The sequence below is a fragment of the Chlorocebus sabaeus genome, chromosome 1 (genome assembly GCF_047675955.1).
Source record: "Chlorocebus sabaeus isolate Y175 chromosome 1, mChlSab1.0.hap1, whole genome shotgun sequence".
Lineage (NCBI taxonomy): Eukaryota > Metazoa > Chordata > Mammalia > Primates > Cercopithecidae > Chlorocebus > Chlorocebus sabaeus.
The window spans coordinates 83,879,283-83,901,393 of record NC_132904.1 but is presented as its reverse complement, the minus strand read 5'-3'; the positions used below and the strand labels follow the sequence as shown (position 1 = coordinate 83,901,393).

Here is a 22,111-nt window from a genome sequence, read left to right as displayed (position 1 = left end):
GGAAGGAAAGGGGCAAAGGAGGGAGGAAAGGAGGAAGAGCGAGGGCAAGCAGGACCAACAGACAGATAGAGGCATAGCCAACAGACTAAAAGGATATAAACAAAGCTGGTAGTTACTTGTCTCTGAAAGAAGAGACTATGGGTGATAATTATTATTTTTTTCAGTCATATTTGCTCATTTTTCCACAATGAGCAAAAGACATGTTTTTGCCCCCCCAAAAATCACTTGAATATAATCTTAATTTGAGGCCATTGTCCTCTAAAATGCTCTACAAAACTCCAGTTATTGACTTTAATTCACAGGGCATCATGTCTCAATATGAAGCTTCCTCATTCTCAATGAATCTTTTTATATCCATCATAAATTCCCAAATTAAAAAATATTTTTAAGAATCATATTACATATTACAACACAATTTAAGTAAACAAACCCAAAAGTTAATTCTTTAAGGTATCTGCATTTTATCATCTTTTCATAGCGAACAGCTTCCAACTTCTGTATTTATTTATAATTTGCAAATTGTATCTTATTCCAAATAACTTTAATCTCACATTTTCAAAATCAGATTATATTTACATCTCAAGCCTAAATGAGATGGAATTAGCTGTAATTAAAACTGAGGTATAAAGTTACATAAGTTTATATAGTTGGAATCACTTATTTTGGCCAATATAATGGATCCTCTAATAATATTTAAACATAAAGTGATATTTAGTTTAAAAGTAAATTCAAATAGGTTTATAACTTCAAACCTCATTTTAAAAGACATCCATTAAAAGGCTGTCCTTACATGGAGACAGGAAGTAACCTACTCCTTGGAGTAACAGGCAGGTCTTGAGGTCAATGTTTTTAATAGATCCCTTAAACATCAAAGTATTTCATTATAAAGTTAAAAAGTTATTCCCAGTTTTATAATTTACCAACCAGATGATATACTAGCAAATTCTGGGAAAATAATGTCTTATAGCTACATTGAAGATACACACAAAATGAATGTATATCCTTTAAATACAAAGGGCTACTCTAGATAACACTGAAGACCTCCTCTTACCTCACTGCTTCTAGCAACCATTTCCTCTTAACCCTCCCTCCTCCTCCCCTTCACTTCCTCCCTTACAGGCAAGGAGAGAAACAGTCAACTATAAAGAAAGGTCAACTGCATGGCAGCTCTTTGGCTACGATAATTTTTTAAAGTGCTTGTAGATAATTTTTTTTTCAAGAGACAAGATTCTCCTCATGCTGCCCAAGCTGGAGTACAGTGGCTATTCACAGGAACAATCGCAGCGCACTACAGTCCTGAATTCCTGGGCTCAAGCAATCTTCCTTTCTCAGCCTCCTGTGTAACTGGGACTGTAGGCATGTGCCACCATGCCCAGCTCCTGCAGATACGTTAAGAGTCACCTGTGGCTTTATCTAGTTATGATAAAACATGCCCAGAAAGATCTGAATAATGAAGAAAAACTGGATACCTTGTTTGGCTTCATTCATCACTCATTTTAATCTTTCTAGCTTTTTAAATCCAGTTTTCAATGGATACACTAACAACTAGTTCACAGTAAGGCTGGCAATAGAGGGAAGGATGGCAGAATTTTGCTTCTCTGCAAATTCAGGGCCAATATATTTGTTTCTTTGCCCTTCCCTCTTCCTCCCACCTCTACCTGCTCTGAAGTGCCAATCTCCACTCTATACTCCAAGATCCCTTTTTGTCCAATCCCATTTACTGTGCTGTCCCAAATTCCTCTAGTCAGAGTAGGAAAGAAATGGAGAAGAAAGAGAAAAAAAGAGGAATGAAAGGAAAAGCCCCATTTTAAATCATAATCCCAATCCTTTGGCTCCTCAATTTGTAGTATTAACCTACTTAGTTTTGTTATTTTATATTTTGTAGGGATGGGATCTCCCTATGTTGTCCAAGCTGGTATCGAACTCCTGGGCTCAAACTATCCTCCTGCCTCAGCTCTTCAAGTGCTGGAATTACAGGAATGAGCTGCTGTACCAGGCCCTTATTTTGTTTTTAACCATTCTCCCACTAAGATCTCCAGTTTTGTCCTTCTGTCCCATCACTCCCCATTCCCCCACATGCTGAACTCTAGCTCCAAATATGGGATTGTGGAGTAGCTCACATCTGGATAATTCCCAGTCCTTTTGCTTTAGGGCTAACACGCTGGACATCAATGTATTTTCCCAAAGAAATATTATCATAAATATTATTTGTTTCTATAGTACCATTGGCACTGTACTTCAACTATATTTTATAGATTCATTTATAGGTTGAATGACTTTTAAAGATGGGCTTGGAAACATAAATAATGTTTAAAAATATTATGTTCTTATAGGATTATCTGTTCTAAGTTTTCATAGCCACAGGGATCATTTTATCCATGACAAATTTAAGATGAAAGAAGCCAAGTATCTTATTGAAGGCCACAGAGTTTGTAAGTGGTAGAGCCAAAACCTAAAGAAGGGTCTGTTATATACGGCACTGAAGACTGTATGATTTCTGTTCTACCATGGAACCTCCTAAAACACGTGTATGCTTTTAATTAAGTCAATGAAAACTCTGAAAGGCTAAAAATTTTACTTCAAATCCTTAAATTTTTTTTAACTGAGCATCATTCATTCAAACATTTACTGAGTACTGTTTTACCTAAAACTCCCTCTAGTAATCACCAATACTAATAAACTATTACTGACATTGTCAAGGAAAAAAATACCCAAATTATTTTAAAAACTCACCACTGTTATTAGAAATTTATCATAATCATTTATTTTATGTATGAATGTTTGATGTGCTGAGACTTCCACAAAGGTAACAGATTTTATATATAAGACACCCTTCTTGCTCAAAACAGAAATGCTTTGTTGAAAAAATGCTTTTTTAAAATCTGTGGACTGCCATTTTCAAAACAACAATATTTTATTTTCATTTCTCATAACCTCTAAAGAGTAAACTGAATTTATAAGAATTATTAATTTTTGTCAATAATATAAAAAGAATTTATAAAACATGAAACAAATTTACTTTTTTATGAGACAACGATTGTTACTATTAAATTCTAGGTAAACTGTAACTTAGAGAGAAATAAGATTACACAGTGCCAATTTGATTTACCTTAAAATGCTAACAAGTTAAAATTGTATCAGGTTAGAAATGTACACCAGGCTCTCTCTCTCTATATATATACACACACACACACACACACACACACACACACACGGCTCATCCTTTATTTTAAGTTCAAACAACCATCTTGATTGACAAAGAGGCTACTATATCCAGTGGAACCTCTGAGAACTATTGTAGAACTAGGATAAGACCATCAGCAATGAATAATGTATTAGTGGTGTGAGTTTTCCACTGATTTAATAACATGTGAATGTCATCCACTTTTGAACTTTGACATCGGTGAAAATAACAAATAAAATATTCACATTTTTTAAACCACCTAAGAATGTCATTTTTATTGCAAGTTTTTGAAAGGCAACGGGCCATTTTTGACATGATCGTGTCCCATTAAGTCCTTACCTTAGGGGGTTGCATTTTAGGTTCATGTTGTTTCTCCATACAATATTTCTCTTTGCGTTCTACTAAAACAATTTATATTCATCATAAAATGTTGGAGTAATTTCTTTAACTGGGCACAACTACCTCAAAGGCTGACAGGTAAAAAAAATGACAACAGATTTGCCACAAGTTTCTCATTCTTAGAGTACACTCAACAAATGAGCAGGCAAATTTTTTTCTACCAAGAAAGAAAGTCAGATCACAGTCATGTGACTTGGTGTAATAAGCTTTGTATTCTCAAAGGAAATGATTCACAACATTTATGAACCCATGTTTTCTCATCTTTTCCATTTGTTTTGAGGAAAGCAACAGTCCTAACAATCTCAATACTTCTTTTCATTGAACAAATGTTGCATTTTTGGTAAACTCACAGGTTTGGTTGCCAATAATAGAAGTGCCTCATTTCATCTGTATATATCTTCTGAGGAATAATGGCTTCATGTATGTCCATGTCTGTCTCTCTCTCTACACACACACACACACACACACACACACACACACATATATATTTTTTGAGACCAAGTTTTGCTCTTGCTGCCCAGGCTGGAGTGCAACGGTGTGATCTCGGCTCACCGCAACCTCCGCCTCCTGGGTCCAAGCGATTCTCCTGCCTCAGCCTCCCAAGTAGCTGGGATTACAGGCATGTGCCACCACGCCTGGCTAATTTTGTATTTTTAGTAGAGACAGGGTTTCTCCATGTTGGTCAGGCTGGTCTTGAACTCCTGACCTCAGGTGATCTACCCGCCTCAGCCTCCCAAATTGCTGGGATTACCGGCATGAGCCACTGCGCCCAGCTCCATGTCTATTTTTATAAGAAATTAAATTACGTTTTAAGAAAGATCATGTATTTAGAAAGCCACGAGCATTAGATTTTTCTATTTCCTACTTTTTTGGGGGTCCTCGTTCACTTAAAACACATGTGCAAGGCTTCCAAACCATTTTAATTTCCTCCTAATCATTTATAATAATTTCTCCCAGACAATTTTAATAATGTACCCCTAAATGTTGACATTATGGACCTGACTTTAGACTCTATTCTCTTTCCCATTCCCCAATTTATCAATCTTGTCTGCTTCTTCAGTCTTCTCTTATTCACTTAAACTTTCCCAGAGTCTAGTCTCTCCAGTCTAAGAAAGAGGGAGAAGGAGGGTAGGAAGGACAAGAAAGAAAAGAAAAACCCTTAATCCTCTAACAAATGGCTCTATCTTTTTCTCTCAAGCTTCTTGAGTTTACTAAACTCACTCTTACTTCCTTATTTCACATTTATTTCTTAATCCACTACCCCAACCCAACTACAGAAATTTCTCTAGCAGCTTACCACTGACCATCAGACTGCAGATGAATACTTTTTACCTCTCACTTACTGGATACATCTAGAGGAGTAACAATAAAGATAATGCTGTCCTTACTGAAATTCTCTATTTTAGTCAACTTTCTCTCTCGGTTTAAAAACAACAATCACTACTCTTAACTCTGCATTTGCTAAGTGATCAGTCACTGTTCGAAGTGCTCATGCATTTTAGTTCACATTTTTTCTCACTACTAGCTGCTATCCATCAGTGAGTCAAAGCAGCTTTTTAAAAACATAAATTAGAATAGAAAATATCCAAATACATCACATGTAGGAAGGTAAGTATTTTTCTGGGAAATTCATATACATATATATACATGTATATATGGTAACATAATCATAATATATAAAATACAGTTCTTATTTTGGGTCACATCAAAAACATTTGAAAGACATTGTGTCACATTCAATCCTCACAGCCCTACCTATGAGGCCCACATGTTAATTTACAGTTTTCATAAAGAAGAAAATGAGGTGTAGTAAAGTTATGTAATTTGTCTAAAGTCAGACAGCTAGTGGGACAGCTAATAGTAGACCCTAAATTTAACAAGGTATTTATAATGCCTCTTGTCACTACTCCGGCCTCTGCTTTACTGACTCCTTTCCTACTGTCTATGCTTCGAACATCAAGATTCTCCAGTCCATACTTGGAACCCTTTTTCTTAATCTCCATATTCTCACTACAGAACACTATCAACCTGCGTGGTTGAAACTAATATCTACAGGCTGATAACTCCTAAATTTCTACCCCTGGCCCAGATTAATCACCTGAGCTCTGAATACCCAACTGATACCCATTATTTCTCTAGTGAATGTCATAAAAGCACCTCAGCCTCAGTATTTGCAAAGCTTGTATTCAATGTTCACACATTTTTCCTATTTTATAATTCGCTTACCTTCCAGTGTTTTTCCTCTTCCTCATCTAAGCAGCAATCCTTACACCTCAGATAAACCTACTTTCCACCATATCATTGCCATAAGCTTTGGTCAAGTCCTCACCATTTCTCTGCTGGATAACTGCAACAGCATCCCCTATTACCTGTGATATATCCCCTCCAAATCCCAAATTCACTGTCTGCATTGCTGCAAGTAATCCCTTTAGAATAAAATCTAATTAATTAAGGCCCATCTCCTAAGTCTGAAGTACAACTTTTAACCTCTAAATTCTGTATATAATGTAATTTTTTTAGACTAGGTTCCTGTGTATTTTTAAGCAATTTTTTTTAAAAGAACCTAAGATCATATGTTTGGCCATAAAACAAGTCTTAAAAAATTCAAAAACTTGAAATCATATCAAGTCTCTTCTCTGACCAGAATGGAATAAAAGTAGAAGCCAATAACAAAGGGAACTTTGGAAACTACACATAGACATTAAACAATACACTGAGTGACCAATGAAAAAATTAAGAAAAAAATTTTAAAATTTCTTGAAACAAATGAAAATGGAAACAATAAACCAAAATCTATGAAATACAGTGAAAGCAATTCTAAGAGAAAAGTTTGTAATAAGCACCTACATCAAAAAGCAGAAAAACTTTAAGCAAACAACCTAACAATGCATCTTAAAGACCTAGAAAAGCAAGAGCAAACCAAGTCCAAAGTTAGCAGAAGAAAATAATATCAAAGTAGAAATAAAAGAAATACACACCAAAAATACAAAAGATCAACAAAATGAAAAGCTGGTTTTTTGAAAAGATAAACAGATCAACAAACCTTTAGCCAGAATAACTAAGCAAAATGCAGAAATGCATCAGAGATGAAAAAGGAGACAGTGCAACTCATGCAATTCAATTGAATTACAGTAGAAATTCAAATGCTCCTAAGAGACTATAATGATCAACCATATGCCAATAAAGTGGAATACCTTCAAGAAATAAATACATTCCTAGACACATACAATCTACCAAAATTGAACCATGAAGAATTCCAAAACCTGAATAGACCAACGACAAAGGATGATATTGAAGCTGTAATTAAGTCTCTCAGCAAAGAAAAGCCCAGAACCCAATAGCTTCACCGCAGAATTTTACTATGTGAACTAATACCAATCCTACTCAAACTATTCTAAAAAATAAAGAAGAAAAGAATACTTCCAAACTCATTCTATGAAGACAGTAGTACCCTGATACCAAAACCAAAGACAGCAATAAAAGAAAACTACAGATCAATATATCTGATAAACACTGATACAAAAATCCTCCACAAAATACTAGCAAACCAAATTAAACAGCACACTAAAAAGATAATTCATCATGAAAAACTGGGATTTATCCCAGGGATGCAAGGATGGTTTAACATATGTAAATCAGTACTAAGTGAAAGCAGTACTAAGAGAAAAGTTGTAACAATAAGCACTTACATCAAAAAAGTGGAAAAACTTTCAACAACCTAACAATGCACCTTAAAGAACTAGAAAAGAGCAAACCAAGCCCAAAATTAGCAGAAGAAAATAATAAATATCAAAGTAGAAATAAATGAAATACACACAAAAAATAAAAAAGATCAACAAAATGAAAAGTTGGTTTTTTTGAAAAGATAAATCAATGTGATACATCATATAAACAGTATGAAAAACAAAAAACATATGCTCATTTCAATTGATACTGGAAAAGCACTTAACAAAATTCAGTATCTTTTCATGATAAAAACCCTCAAAAACCTGAAAGGAATATACTTCCACATAATAACAGTCACATACAACAGACCCACAGATAGTATCATACTGAATGAGAAAAAACTGAAAGCCTTTCTTCTAAGATCTGGAACACAACAGGGATGCCCACTTTCACAACTGTTATTCAACACAGTACTGAAAGTCCTAGCTAGAGCAATCAGACAAGAGACAGAAATGAAATTCAATTTGGAAACGAAGAAGTTAAATTATCCTTCTTTGCAGATGATAGATACGGAAAAACCTAAAGACTCTACTAAAAACTATTAGAATAAACAAATTCAGTAAAGTTGCAGGATCCAAATCAACACACTAAAATCAGTAGTATTTCTATATCCCAACAGTGAACATTCTGAAAAATAAATCAAGAAAGTAATCCCATTTACAATAGCTACAAATACAATTAAATACCTAGGAATTAACCAAAGAAATGAAAGATCTCTACAATGAAAACTATAAAACACTGATACAAGAAACTAAAGAGGACACCAAAAAATAAAAAGATTTCCATGTTCATGGAGTATAAGAATCAGTATTGTCAAAATGTCCACACTACTCAAAGCAATCTACAGATTCAGTATAATCCCTATCAAAATGCTAAGGACAGTCTTCATAGAAATAGAAAAAAAAAAATCATATAATTTACACGGAACTACAAATGACCCAAAATAGCCAAAGCTATCCTAAGCAAGAAGAACAAAACTGGAAGAATCACATTACCTGACTTCAAATTACACTACAATTACGCTACTTCTTCAAAAGAAGACATACAAATGGCAAGCAGGTATATAAGAAGGTGCTCAACATCACTGATAATCAGAGAAACACAAATCAAAACTACAATGAGATATCATCTCACCCTAGTTAAAATGGCTTTTATCCAAAACACAGACAATAACAAATGCTGCGAGAAGGTGTGAAGAAAAGGAAACCCTTGTACACTGTTGGTGGGAATGTAAGTTAGTACAACCACTATGGAGAACAGTTTGGAGGTTTCTCAAAGAACTAAAAATAGAACTACAATATGAAAGAGCAATCTCACTGCTAGATATATTCCCAAAAGAAAGCAAACCAGTATACCAAAGAGATATCAAGCACTCTCACATTTATTGCAGCATTATTCACAATAGCCAAGATTTGCAAGCAATGTAAGTTCCCATCAACACATGAATGGATGAAGAAAATATAGCACATACACACGATGGAATGCTATTCAGCTTTTTTTTTTTTTTTTTTTAAAAAGGGCTATCATTTGCAGCAACATGGATGGGACTCAAGGACTTTAAGTGAAATAAGCCAGGAACACAAAGGCAAACATTTATGAAAGCTAAAAACTAGAACAATTGAACTCATGGAGATAGAGAGTAGAATAAGGGTTACCAGAGGCTGGAAAAAGTAGTGGTGGGGCAGGGTGGAGGGTAGTGAGGATGGTTAATGAGTACAAAAATACAGTTAGATACAATGAATAAGACCTACTATTTGATAGCACAACAGGGTGACTATAGTCAACAATTTATTGCACATTTAAAAATAGCTAAGAATATAATTAGGATGTTTGCAACACAGAGAAATGATAAATGCTTGAGGCAATGAAACATTTATCCTGATATGACAGTTAGGTATGCACTGTATGCCTGTATCAAAACATCTCACGAACCCCATAAGCATATACACCTACTATATACCTATAAAAATTAAAAATTTTAAAAATTAAAAATAAACATAGAATCTAATTAACATTAAAGACCTTTCACTTAAAAATCAGTAAATAGTTTAAAGGTCAAGATCAAAAGTTTTTTATTTGCTGCTAAAGTTATCTCTAATATACTAAGGTATACTTATATAAAGATGTTCAAGAATAATCACAAATCTTTCACTCAATACTTGCAGGTTGTCCAATCAATAAATAGTCTGGTTTTCTTAAATAGATAAACTAAATCTACACCTTGAGACTAATAAAATCATTTATTTATGCCTTCACAGAGAATTGATTAGAATTCTCAAATGGCAAAAAGAAATAATGTTTCTAAATGTTTAAAGTATAACAATAAACTCTGACTTGCACTGATTTCTAACTATAAATGCCATGCTGCACAATGCTGACATCAGATTATTTAAGATATTTCTATTGTGAATCAGTCCCATATAGTCTATAGATTAACTGCTATGACAAGTTGGAACCATTCACTCTATATGTTAAAATAAACCTGGATTTGTTGTTGCCTTTGCAAAGGCATGTGGAAAGAATTTCTAACTGGTACTTATTAGATTAGGATCAAAGTAGTTATAATACACTTTACAGTACTACTTTAAATTTATCTATAAAAAATTATGCTGAACTACTTCCTTTCTCTCAAATATTCTTCATAGACAGATACCTAATGGTGAATATAAAACCAATGAACTAGTAGTTTTAAATGTTGCATTTTTCTTTTTTATGTGTGTGTAGGATTAAGTGCAACAGTTTTGATGTTTATTGTTGATTCTTTCTTTTGCTTCTTAATTAAAAGAGTTAGTGATCAAAAGAAACTGATTTATTTTTCCACATGACTGTTGGGAAGGCCCAATCCTGAATGAAAAATTATGATGAATGCAAACTGATTTGCCCATAAATACATATTTGGAAGTAAAGAAATTATTTCAAGGGGTGCATGAGACCAAATTTTCTAAAAAGTTTTTAAATATGACTTCTGCTTGGCCAAAATCAACAGAAACAAACAATGCCCTAAGGTACAGCAATGACAATAGCATACATAATAAAAATAAGGTGATTGAACAAAGGAGGTAAAACTATTATGAAGAATGCCCACTGAGATTATACAAAAAGCTCTTTCAAAACATCCTCAGGATATGTTCCACCTTCCCTTGTAATCCAGTTCCTAACAGAATCCATAGCACGTATATCAAGAGACACTTGTGATGGCTAGCTACATGGCTGGCAGGCCAGCTGACCAGAAAAGAACTAGAACTCTCTCCTCACACATTACCTTTTCCCAGCCCAAGCCTTTAAAGCATTTCACATTACACACCAGAAGTAAGTGGGTGATTTCATTTGAACATAAGCCTTACTTCTGGTGTATAATGTGAAAATCTGATCATTAACATATGAAATATACGTAAAATAACTATTACAAAACTATTAAGAACTATGTAAAAGTAAGTTACTTCATTACACATTATAGTTTTCACATAGTTTTCAATATCAAAAACGTGTTGCTTTTAAGTAAATTCATAGTATAGTCATCACATCTTGTGACATCTTTGGAAAACATTTATGAAACTACTTCTCAAGTTCTTTCTTTGAAAAAAAAATGGCATATTTTCTTTTTCTTGAAAGCGGGCCTCATTTCCCCATTTCCCCTTTGCCCATTTCCCCTTTGCCCATTAGCATAAAAACACAAGTTGACTTATTTCAAATATAAAATTCTTCCCTATCCTCTTCTCATAGGAGGTTACCATAAATGGAGTCCTGGGGACAGTCTCATTTGACTATCCAACTTCATGCAATTAGATTTAACATAATTGTTAATAAGTGAAATAAACGTGTCTTCAAATATATTTATAATAAAATTTAATTTTAAAATAAAATATTCAAATGCAATTGGACCTGCCAAGTGTTACGTACAATAGTGTTTGTTCATTCCCAACACCAGCTAGCATGCAGACACATCTAATATTGTTTTGTTTGGTTGTAATACTTTATAAATTGTTTGATTTTACCATATACCAAACCTCTGCTGTTGAGCTATTCAAACTAACTCCTGCCAAGAACAGTGAATTTGGTGATAGTACTTCTTTTGGGAGAAAAACAACCCCTTTCCTCAGAAAATTAAAAGTGTTTATTTTGGCACTTAAACCTTGTATTGAGCCTTCTGGAAAGTATTTTAAACTGTTGTTTTTAACTTAGACTTGTGACTGAAACAGGAAAAGGTTCCGTAGCTCTGCACCAAAACACGTATTTATAGGGTTGATTTTCTTTCGACACCAAAAATACTGGGTTGATGGCAGCAATTTTCAAAACATAATTTCCTAGACCCATGCTATAAATTGGGCCTTTATCAGTGTATTTAACAAATGATTTATTTTTAAACCTCAAAAACTTCTGATGACTAAGAAATGCTACACATCAATCAAGTATGTCTTTAAGTTCCACAATGGGAAGGATTTTAAATACCTGCTCTGTTAGGAATTTCCACGAAAAAGAAAATTTATTTGAGATTGGACTTTCTTCTTGTGTATATCACCAAGTTAGGTTTCTAGTTTTTAAGCTTTTTATGATTGAATTTTCCCTACTGGGTATGCCATATCCTCAGACTAGGTAAAACATAAAAATATAACGGCAAACTATGTGAACTTATTGCAATACTGTCCTAATAATGTGTCTGAATACAATTAAGAAGTTTTTGGAAATCAGTGAGTCATTGTTCATAACTCCCACGATCCACCTCTAAATTATTAAAATATAGGAAAGAGACCACAGGAAAAGTATATTGTATATGAAGATACAGTAAAAGTAATAAATAGATCAAACAATTTCACAAAGACAACCAGACAGCTCCAATAATTCTTCAGTCACTAATGACTGATACAAAATACTAAGCATCCTAATGACTGATACAAAACCCTTTGCAGTTCAAGTCCTCCCTACCTTGACTCTTCATCTATGTTTCCCCTTCCAAAAGTCTGGCTGTCTCTTTACAAGAATAATAACAGTAACATCATCATTTTTATTTGCATATGACATTTTTAAAACTCAAAACAATTTAAAATTATATAATTTTGCTTTATAAAATATTTATTAGGACATACTAGCAGGAAATTAATGGTTTAAAAATTCTGGAAAAATAGAGATTTATGATCTCTATTATGTGATCCAGCAATCCCACTGCTGGGTATATACTCAAAATAAAGCAAATCAATATATTGAAGAGATATCTGCACTCCCATGTTTGTTGCAGCACTGGTCACAATAGCAAAATTTGGAAGGAGGCTAAGTGTCCACTGACAGATAAATAAATAAAGAAAATGTGGTACACATAAACAATGGAGTATTATTCAGCCACAAAAAAGAATGAGATCCTGTCATTTGCAACATAGACGGAACTGGAGATCATTATGTTAAGTGAATTAAGCCAGGCACAGAAAGGAAAATGTCACATGTTCTCACTTATTTGTGGGATCTAAAAATCAAAACAATTGAACTCATGGACATAGAGAGTAGAATGATGGTTACCAGAGGGTGGTAAGAGTAGTGGGGTGTAGGGGGAGGTGGGGGTGATTCATGGGTATAGAAAAAGAAAGCATGAGACTTACTATTTGATAGCACAACAGGGTGACTATCATCAATAATACATCGTACATTTTTAAATAACTAAGAGTGTAAATTGGATTGTTTGTAACACATAGGATAATAGCATTTGATTATTATGCATCATATCCCTGTATCAAAACATCTCACGTACAACTACTATGTTCCCACAAAAATTAAAAATAATTTTTTAAAAAAAATTCTGATATGGTTGGATTGTTTTATTCTTAAAAATATATATATATACCAAATATATCCTACTAAAAATCTGCAACTGTCTTTGTTAATTAAGCACAAATTTTAATTTGAAAAGTCTGATCCTGTCTGCTAAGACTTACTTTTGCTAGATCCGTAAATACCAAAAAGATCTATTCAAATGGGGGCAATAAGAGTAAAATAAATGGAAATTAATTGGTATCACTAAAAATAAAGAAATAAAGATTATAAAGGAGGGGACTCTCCCTAATCAAAAATCACATTGCACACTGCTGGGATTACACGAAGATGACAGAAATCCTTCTTACTGACATTTAAATCTTGGGCCATCCTAACACTCTTGACATTTAAATCTTGGGCCATCCTAACACTCTTCCCCTTAGCCCCCGACAAACCCGAGACCGGTGTCAGTGAAAAGTACAACGTTGACATTATAACAAACAATAGTTTACAGACTATCATTAGTGCGCTAGGGTATCTTTGCAGAAGGCTTAGCTAGAGCTCTACTGTCACTTTTTTCTTATCGAAACGTAAAATGTTGATTGTTTTATAAGCTGAGTGAAAAATACTTAGGTATTTACATACAATCAGGTCCATAAAAGATAAAAATTCACTTATCAGGATTTGAGTCCTGTTAATTGACATACTCAACTTTCTAGGATGAACTTATAAATAGAATGGGGGAGGGGAATCAATCAATCTTCATTCCCTCTCTTTCTCTTTTCTTTACCCATGAAGAAGCAATGCTTTATCTCTGTCCACTCTGGGTGCGAGGGAAAGTATGCTGCTTGTAAGGGATAATTATTTGGAGAATACTTTAGTTTCATGGTTGATGAAATTACAAAGGGATACTGTTTGGGGTATTAAAGTAAATAGGTATAACAGAACCTACCTGAAAAAGAACATGTACATGGCAGCTGTGATGCAAAACAGAAGGACCTGTAACAAGGAGAAAATACATTACTTGCAAAAGAACACTGACATCACCATTTGAGTGAATCATAAAAGCAAAATACTATTAAATCTTGTGCCTGAAACAATAAAAGGATACACAAATCAGTCACACACATTTCATATTCTCGACCTTTCATATAAACCAAACTTGTTCAACCTGCGACCTGTAGGCTGCATGAACTCCAAGACGGCTTTGAATGTGGTCTAACAGAATTTGTAAACTTTCTTTAAACATTGTGATTTTTTTTTTTTTTTTTGCAATTTTTTTTCAGTTCATCAACTATCATTAGTGTTAGTATATTTCAAGTAAGGCCCAAGACAAATTTTCTTCTTCCAATGTGGCCCAGAAAAGCTAAAAGATTGGACACCCCTAATATAACCAATATTAGGAGAATACATTGCAATACTTATATGTAACTATCATCATGTATATAATTATATATATTATACAGACATATACAGACTGGATAGAAGGGTAACAGAATTCAAAAAAAAGGGAATAGCATATTTTTAACTTTCTGTTAGAATGCCTAAACAAGCAAGCTTAACTTAAAAACAAGGACAACAGCTTTTGTATAATCAATTCAGTGAATAAATCAGAAAGTTTATTAACTATGATATGAAGATGACCAGATTTTCTAATGTAAAATACAGTACAGTTGTCAACCAATTCTAATCAATAAGAAAAGCTCATAAAAATACAATATTCCTTTGTGGAATACAGACTAGCTATAAAAGTAATTCCTCTAGAAGCAGGCATAAGAACATCTGAAATGATGATCTCAGAAACATCACAGTAAACACAACCATATTAAGATGGTATGTGGAAGGAACCCAGAACTCCAGTCCTGACTAATGTCTTAGTTACACCAAAAAAACAGATTGGAAAAGTTGTTTTAAATCACAAAAATTAAAGTTGTAGAATGCATTCTTATGTTAAAAAACAACAGTATAAATTAAGCATAAGAATCGTCAATGGCCTCACATCACAGACAAATGAGAAATGAACTTTCTTTCGATTGTGAAAGGCTGACCACAAGAACAGAAATGAAAACGCTGGAAAAATTGTTTTGCTATTTCTAACACAAATAATTTCTAGTCAACCTGATGAAAGCATGGTAATTATGCCATTACAAATCAAGCTTGACAAGTTTGTTGTCTTAGCCTAAGATAAGCATTATATATACAGCCTGAATGACTTAGAAATATATAAATATACCAATGAAAAAGAGGATTGGTATCAATTAATATGAAGGAAATATTATATATATTTATGTAACATTATATATCTACAAAATCTCTTTCTGTGCTAAACACACATACTCTTCTCCTCTCCCTCTTTCGCTTCTTCCTTCCTCTCTCCATCTCTCTTCTCCATTGACTTAAACACCCTATCCATGAAGCATAAGGTTCATTTTACCATTTCACTGTTTTTAGAAACATAACTTAAAGCATATAGAATAATTTTCAGTTATTTCCAATTGATTATAAATTAAAATCTAAGTGAGTTTATTTACTGAGTTTTAACAAAACTCAGTCATGATATTCATTTTTTAAAATTTCTCTATCATTCAATCCCTGTTAGACAATGCCATCCTTCCCAGATGTTCAATGCTTCAGGCTTTTCCTCCACTAATCAGTGTCCCCCTTGCAGATCACACTAAAAACCTCTCTAGAAGTATCCCACAAATCTTTCAAACACTCTTCATCTTCTCTAAATATCCAAAGTCTCCCATCCCTCAAAATGTTGGCATGATCTATCCTAATATGCTAACCTATCTGTGTTCGTACTAAACTGGTAATTATCTTTACAAATAATACACTCAAAACAGAAAAAGTACAATGTTTCAGAACTCAAGCGTTAGACTAAGATAGACCTAGGTTTGAATCCTAGTTCTGTGTACCTCTAGATATTTTATATAATTTCCCTAAACCTTAGATCCCTTATCTATAAACTGAGAATAATATCATACTTTGAATTATTTAGAAGAATTAATGAGAGGATGCTTATAAAAGCTTATAAAAACAGTCTGCTGAAGAAGAATTAATGAGAGGATGCTTATAAAAGAAAGGTGGAGTTACCGTCCAACAAATAATGGGAGAATGCTATAACCAGCTTTGTAAAATTCTTCAGCAGATTGTTTTTATCTTGTTTTGTTACTGACATAAGTGATCTAGATAGAAAAACCTAACCCAGAGACATAAATCTGGAAAGAAATTATTTTTAAGCAGGGAGCCCTTTTGAAATCTCTAATATCACTGATAATTAGGAGAATAAATCAAAAGGATATTACAGTGCAATTGACTGATTCATTAAACAAACATTTACTGAATTCCTACTATGTGCCTGGTACTGTTCTAAAACTTACCACAATGCACAAAATGGACAAAGTCCTTGCCCTCATGGAACTTATCTTCTAGCCAGGTAAGAGAACATATTTTTAAAAAGATGTATGTTAGAGAGTAGTAGGAGTTTTGGAGATAAATAAAGTAGAATAAGGAAAGAGAAATACAGGAGACTGGGGGTTGTTATTTTATACAAAGTGGTCAAACAAGAAGAGACTTGATAGCAGAGACACTGTAAGAGAAAAGCCAGGGGACCATACGCATAAAGCCGCTGGAAGGATTTTGGATTTGATCAAGAAAGATGGGAACTTAATGCAAAATATGTTTGTTATTATTTTAGTTAAAGATGCTAAAAACAGCATTTCATTTTTAGCTAAGTTTTTAAAAAAGTTTTTAAAACTGTGCTAGTTTATCACTGTTACTTTCACAAAGTATTTTTCCAAATAAATCTAAATCCACAGCTAAATAAGGAAGAATACTTCCTGTGTTTGAAATTACAGAATTTTAAAGCTAAAAGACACTTCGAAATAAACCATCATATTTTTTCATATCAGGAAACTCAGATCCTGAAAAGGTAAGCAATACGACCATGCTCACTGAGCTAGCTGTATCTTACATTCCTTCATTAAACAAATATTGGCCAAACAGTTACTCTGTACCTGCTAAATAGAGAGGATATTTAAATACAATTCTGACCCTCAAGGACCTTATAGGATACTGCAGTCCAATACTGTAGCTACTGGACACATGTGGCTATCTAAATGATTTAATAGCTTTATTGAGGTATAACTAAAATAAACTGTACATATTTAAAGTGTACAATTTTATAAGTTTTGACATACCTATATACCTGTAAAATAATCCTCATAAGCAAAATAATAAACATATTCACCCAAAAAGCTGCTTATAGCACTCTCCCATTATTTGCTGGACGGTAACTCCACCTTTCTTTGGCTTGATGTTAGCTGTCTTGTAGTTTTAACTGATTACGGTCTTTACATTTGAAGTGCATTGCTTGTAGGCAGCATATAATAGTTTCCTGCTTTTTTATCCTATCAGAAAATCTTTGTCTCTCAATTGAGATATTTATACTATTTACATTTAATGTGATTATTGGTATGCTTATATTTAAATCTATCATCTTGCTATTTATTTCTCTACTTATCTCTTACTGTTTTTTTTTCCCTCGTTTCTGCCCCTTTTTGATTAACTAAGTTTTTGTATTGTTTTGTTTTGTTTTTTGAGACAGAGTCTCACTCTGTCACCCAGGCTGAAGTGCAGGGTTGCAATCTCGGCTCACTGCAACCTCCACCTCCCATGTTCAAGCAATTGTCCTGTCTCAGCCTCCCCAGTAGCTGGGAATACAGGCACATGCCACCACACCCAGTTAATTTTTGTATTTTTAGTAGAGATGGGGTTTCACCACGTCAGTCAGGCTGGTCTCAAACTCCTGACCTCACGTGATCCACCCACCTCGATCTCTGAAAGTGCTGGGATTACAGGTGTAAGCCACTGCACCCAGCAACTGAGTATTTTTCAATGATTGCATTTTCTTCCCTTTGTTGGCTTATTTTAGTGTTGGTTTTATGGTTTATAGTACACATCTATAAATTGTTGTCTATATTCAAATGACATTATACTACTTAACATATAGAAAAAAAATCTTCCAATAATGTATTTCCATTTCTCCCCTCTTGATCTTTGTGCTGTTATTGCCATCCATAGTGTATGTATGTACAGATATATCTAAATTCATCATTATATTTTAATCACTTTGACTTAAAAATGTAGGTCTGCAAAAAGTTTTTTCATTTTGTTCTGAAAGATACTTTTGTTGGGTATAGAATTTTAGGCTGATGGATCATTTTGTTTCAGTGGTTTACAAATGTCACTCCATTGTGTTTTCACAATTTGATTACGATGTGCCTTGGGTAGTCTTCAAAATATTTCCTGTAGTAGGATTTATTAGGCTACTTGGATCTCTGGGTTTACAGTTTCTATCAAATTTGAGTAATTTTCGGTCATTATTTCACCATTATTTTTTCTTCTCCCTTCTCTGCTTCAAGAACTCCAATTACATGAATAGGAGGTCACCTACAACTCACAGATGTTATCTTTATTTGGTGATTAAAAAAGAAAAAAACAAAACCATGGCCAGGCACAGTGGCTCATCCCTGTAATCCCAGCACTTTGGGAGGCCAAGGTTGTCAGATCACTTGAGGTCAGGAGTTCATGACCAGCCTGTCCAACATGGCAAAACCCTGTCTCCACTAAAAATACAAAAATTAGGCATGGTGGTGCACATCTGTAATTCCAGCTACTTGGGAGACTGAGACATAAGAATTCCTTGAACCCAGGAGACAGAGGTTGCAGTGAGTGAGACTGCACCACTGCACTCCAGCCGGGGTGATGGAATGAGACTCTGTCTTGGAAAAAAAGAAAAGAAAAGAAAAAAGAAAAAAAGTCTCTTTTCTATGTTTCATTTTAGATGGTTTCTATTCTTATGTCTTCAGGTTCACTAACATTTTATTCTGCAATGTATAATCTGTCCTTAATATCATCCAGTAAGCTTTTCATTTCACAAATTGTAATTTTCATCTCTAGAAGTTTCATTTTTCCTTTTTCCCCATTTTCATCTCTCTAACATTTTGAAACTATAAAATTCAGCTATGATAACTCTTTTTAACATCTTTGCCTGCAATTTAAAATATTTATAAGTTATCATTTGGTACTAATTTGCTGATTTATCTATTCATTATGGGTCAAATTTTCCTATTTCTTATTGCATGGTGGTAATTTTTTACTGGCTGTCAGCCATTCTAAATTTTACCTTAAGGGGTGTTGCCTATGTTTATATTCCCATAAGTTTTCTTGAGCTTTGTTGTGAGACACAGTTAAGTTACTTGGAAACAGTTTGATCTTTTAAGGACTTGCTTTTAGGACATTTTAATAAGAGATGAAATCCAGGGCTAATTATTCCCCATACTAAGATAAAACATTATGTGTACTTTACCCAGTGCCACATGAATCTCTGAGATTTTCCAGTCTGGCTAATAGAAACAGACAATATTCCTATTCCTGTTTGAGTACTAACTACCCAATTAAAAACCTCTAATTCTTCAGATTGTTCTTTCTTTGGCTTGGAACAGGTTCCTCACATGCAAGTCCTACTCGTAATCAGCTGAGTACTTTCCTCTCTAGTCCTCTGTTCTGTGACCTGTATCCAGCATGGTCCGCCTACACTTTGAGCTTTATTTCCTCAACTCAGAAAGTCCTCTAGGTTTTATCTGAGTGACCCCTCTTTAATCCATGCCCGGAAATTCTCTCTAGACAGTAAGCTTGGGTAACTGTAGAGCACATTTGTTTCCTATATCTCAGGGAACACTGTCCTTCAATACTTAATATCCAGGATCTTGCATACCATTTTTTCATATACTTTGTTCATGTTTTTGATCAAGTTGTTTCCACTCTCCAACTGGAAGAGCAAATCTATCACTGGTATCAAATCATGACCGGAATCAGAGTGTGGTTATTTAAATTTAAATTAATTAAAATTAAGTAATATTAAAATTTGTTTCTTCATTCACCCTAGCCATATCTCAAGTAATCAAAAGCCATATGTGGTAGCGGATACCATAACAGACAGAACAGATATAGATCATTCTCATCACTGCAAAAAGTTCCATAGGACATCTCTAGACAGTGAATGACATTTTCATTGTGTATTACAGCAATATTTTAGCACTTTACATATTTTAACTTTAGCTGCAAAGTATACATCTGCACATATATATGCTTTACACTTTCATGTGTAAACTGACACAAAAAATTAATGATCATATTTAATCTGTTCATTTGTAGAAACAATATAATACTACCTATTACATATGCTATAAGGATTTATATATGATGTAACATACATAAAGCCTAATAGCGTGACTAGCACATCATAGATGCTCAATACATGGTAACTTTTAACTTGAAAAAGTTTTTCTATAATTCATTAACACTTCACAGCCATGGGACAATATACTTCACCAGGATAAGTAATTCTGAAATTGCTGTTTTCACTTTTATAAAAATAGTTTTTAATTTAAAAAATAGTATCAGTCATACTAAAACATGGATGAACCTCAAATACATTATGCTAAATGAAAGAGGCCAATTACAAAGACCAATTATGTATGATATTGTTAATATAAAATTCTAGAACAGGCAAGTCCACCTACAGAAAGTAGAACAGTGGTGGCCTAGAGTTGGAGGAGTAAAGGGTGATGGAGAGGAACTACTAAGGGATGATGAGGAAGGACTGTTAATAGGTACAAGAATTCTTTGGGGGCAATGAAAAGGTTTTAAAATTAGATTGCAGGGTTGGATGCACACACAACTCAGTAAATATTTGAAAATCCCATGAAGCTGATACATTAAACTGGTAAATCTTATAGCATATAAACTACACCTCAAAAAAGCTGTTAAACTGATACAAAAAAGTAATGCATGTACATGATAAAAACAAAAATTCAAACAGAATAACAAATAACAATGAAAAGAAAGTTCCCTTCTAAGATTTTTGGACTTTTACAGAATTTTGTATGAGTACGTACATACCGTTGTACATAGAAATATATCAAATACAGACATTGTCTTAAAGACATATACTTTTCAATTTTATATACACAAAGCATACACATATATGGATATGCTGAAGTTTATTTAAAGTCTCCTATGAATACTTAGAATGGATGCAATAAACTTTTCTAAATACCAAAGTATACTTTGTAAACGTATCTCTGGAGGTGAATTCTTGTCAAAGGACAAGTACATTTTTAATTTTGACAAATATTGCCAAATTGACCTCCAAAGAAAATCATACCAATATATACTCCCCACAACAGCACATGAAAGTAGCTATTTCCTTACACTAGTTATTTTCCTATACCCACAAAAACTGTGTTTTATCCTTGCCAGACTGATAGGTGAAAGAAATGTTATTTCATATTATAGTTACATCCCTCTTATTAAGTGAAGCTGAGCCTCCCAGGTTTATAATCCTTTTGTTTGTTTTTTTTTGGTTGGTTGGTTGGTTAAACTACTTTTTCGTATGCTTTATTTTTGGTTGGGTTAATGGCCTTTTAGAAACAATTTTGTTTTTCTAAACTGAATATATTTATATGAAAACATGGAATTTTATTATTATCAACAAAAATATGGGTGATTAAACAAAAGCAATCACATAAAAGAAACGTCAAAATGTATTAAACCGATATAACATAAGGGTACAGAAAGTATAACAAATAATGTGCAAATAAAGTTCATTCAGCTGGAAAATAGTGTTTTCTCTCTGGAAAGACTTTGTAGGGAATGACAGATTTACAATGCATTGCTTCCTGTTACAGGTCTTACAAAACTTTGAAGAAAAACCGTACTATTCTGTCATCACTATGTCATGTAGAATTACACGAAAACTATGCTCCGCAAGCAGTAGCAAAGAAACAAAATCACAATATAGGAAGTCATTAAAATAATCAGAAATATCAAAAATGTGAACATGGCCAAAAGTAAACACAGCCCGGTAAAGAAAGCTGTTTTTACTATTTAAGCCTGAAAGTGGTTAAAACGTATATCCATTTTAAATTGTACTAGAGAACTGAACACATGGTACGTTTAACTATTTCCTACCACAAAACTCCTCTGCTTCTCTTC

The 22,111-nt window shown here is 33.6% G+C and overlaps 1 protein-coding gene across 6 annotated transcripts in view; it reads right to left on the bottom strand.

Annotated features, from left to right (window-relative positions):
* The window catches only part of TMEM135 (transmembrane protein 135), a 258,161-nt gene that overhangs the window by 61,736 nt on the left and 174,314 nt on the right, over positions 1 to 22,111 (bottom strand). For all 6 annotated transcript variants that reach the window (XM_008020450.3, XM_008020451.3, XM_008020449.3 and 3 more), the window contains one exon: positions 14,001 to 14,047. In XM_008020450.3, coding sequence (XP_008018641.3) covers positions 14,001 to 14,047 — 47 coding nt within the window. The remainder of the gene's footprint in view (positions 1 to 14,000; positions 14,048 to 22,111) is intronic.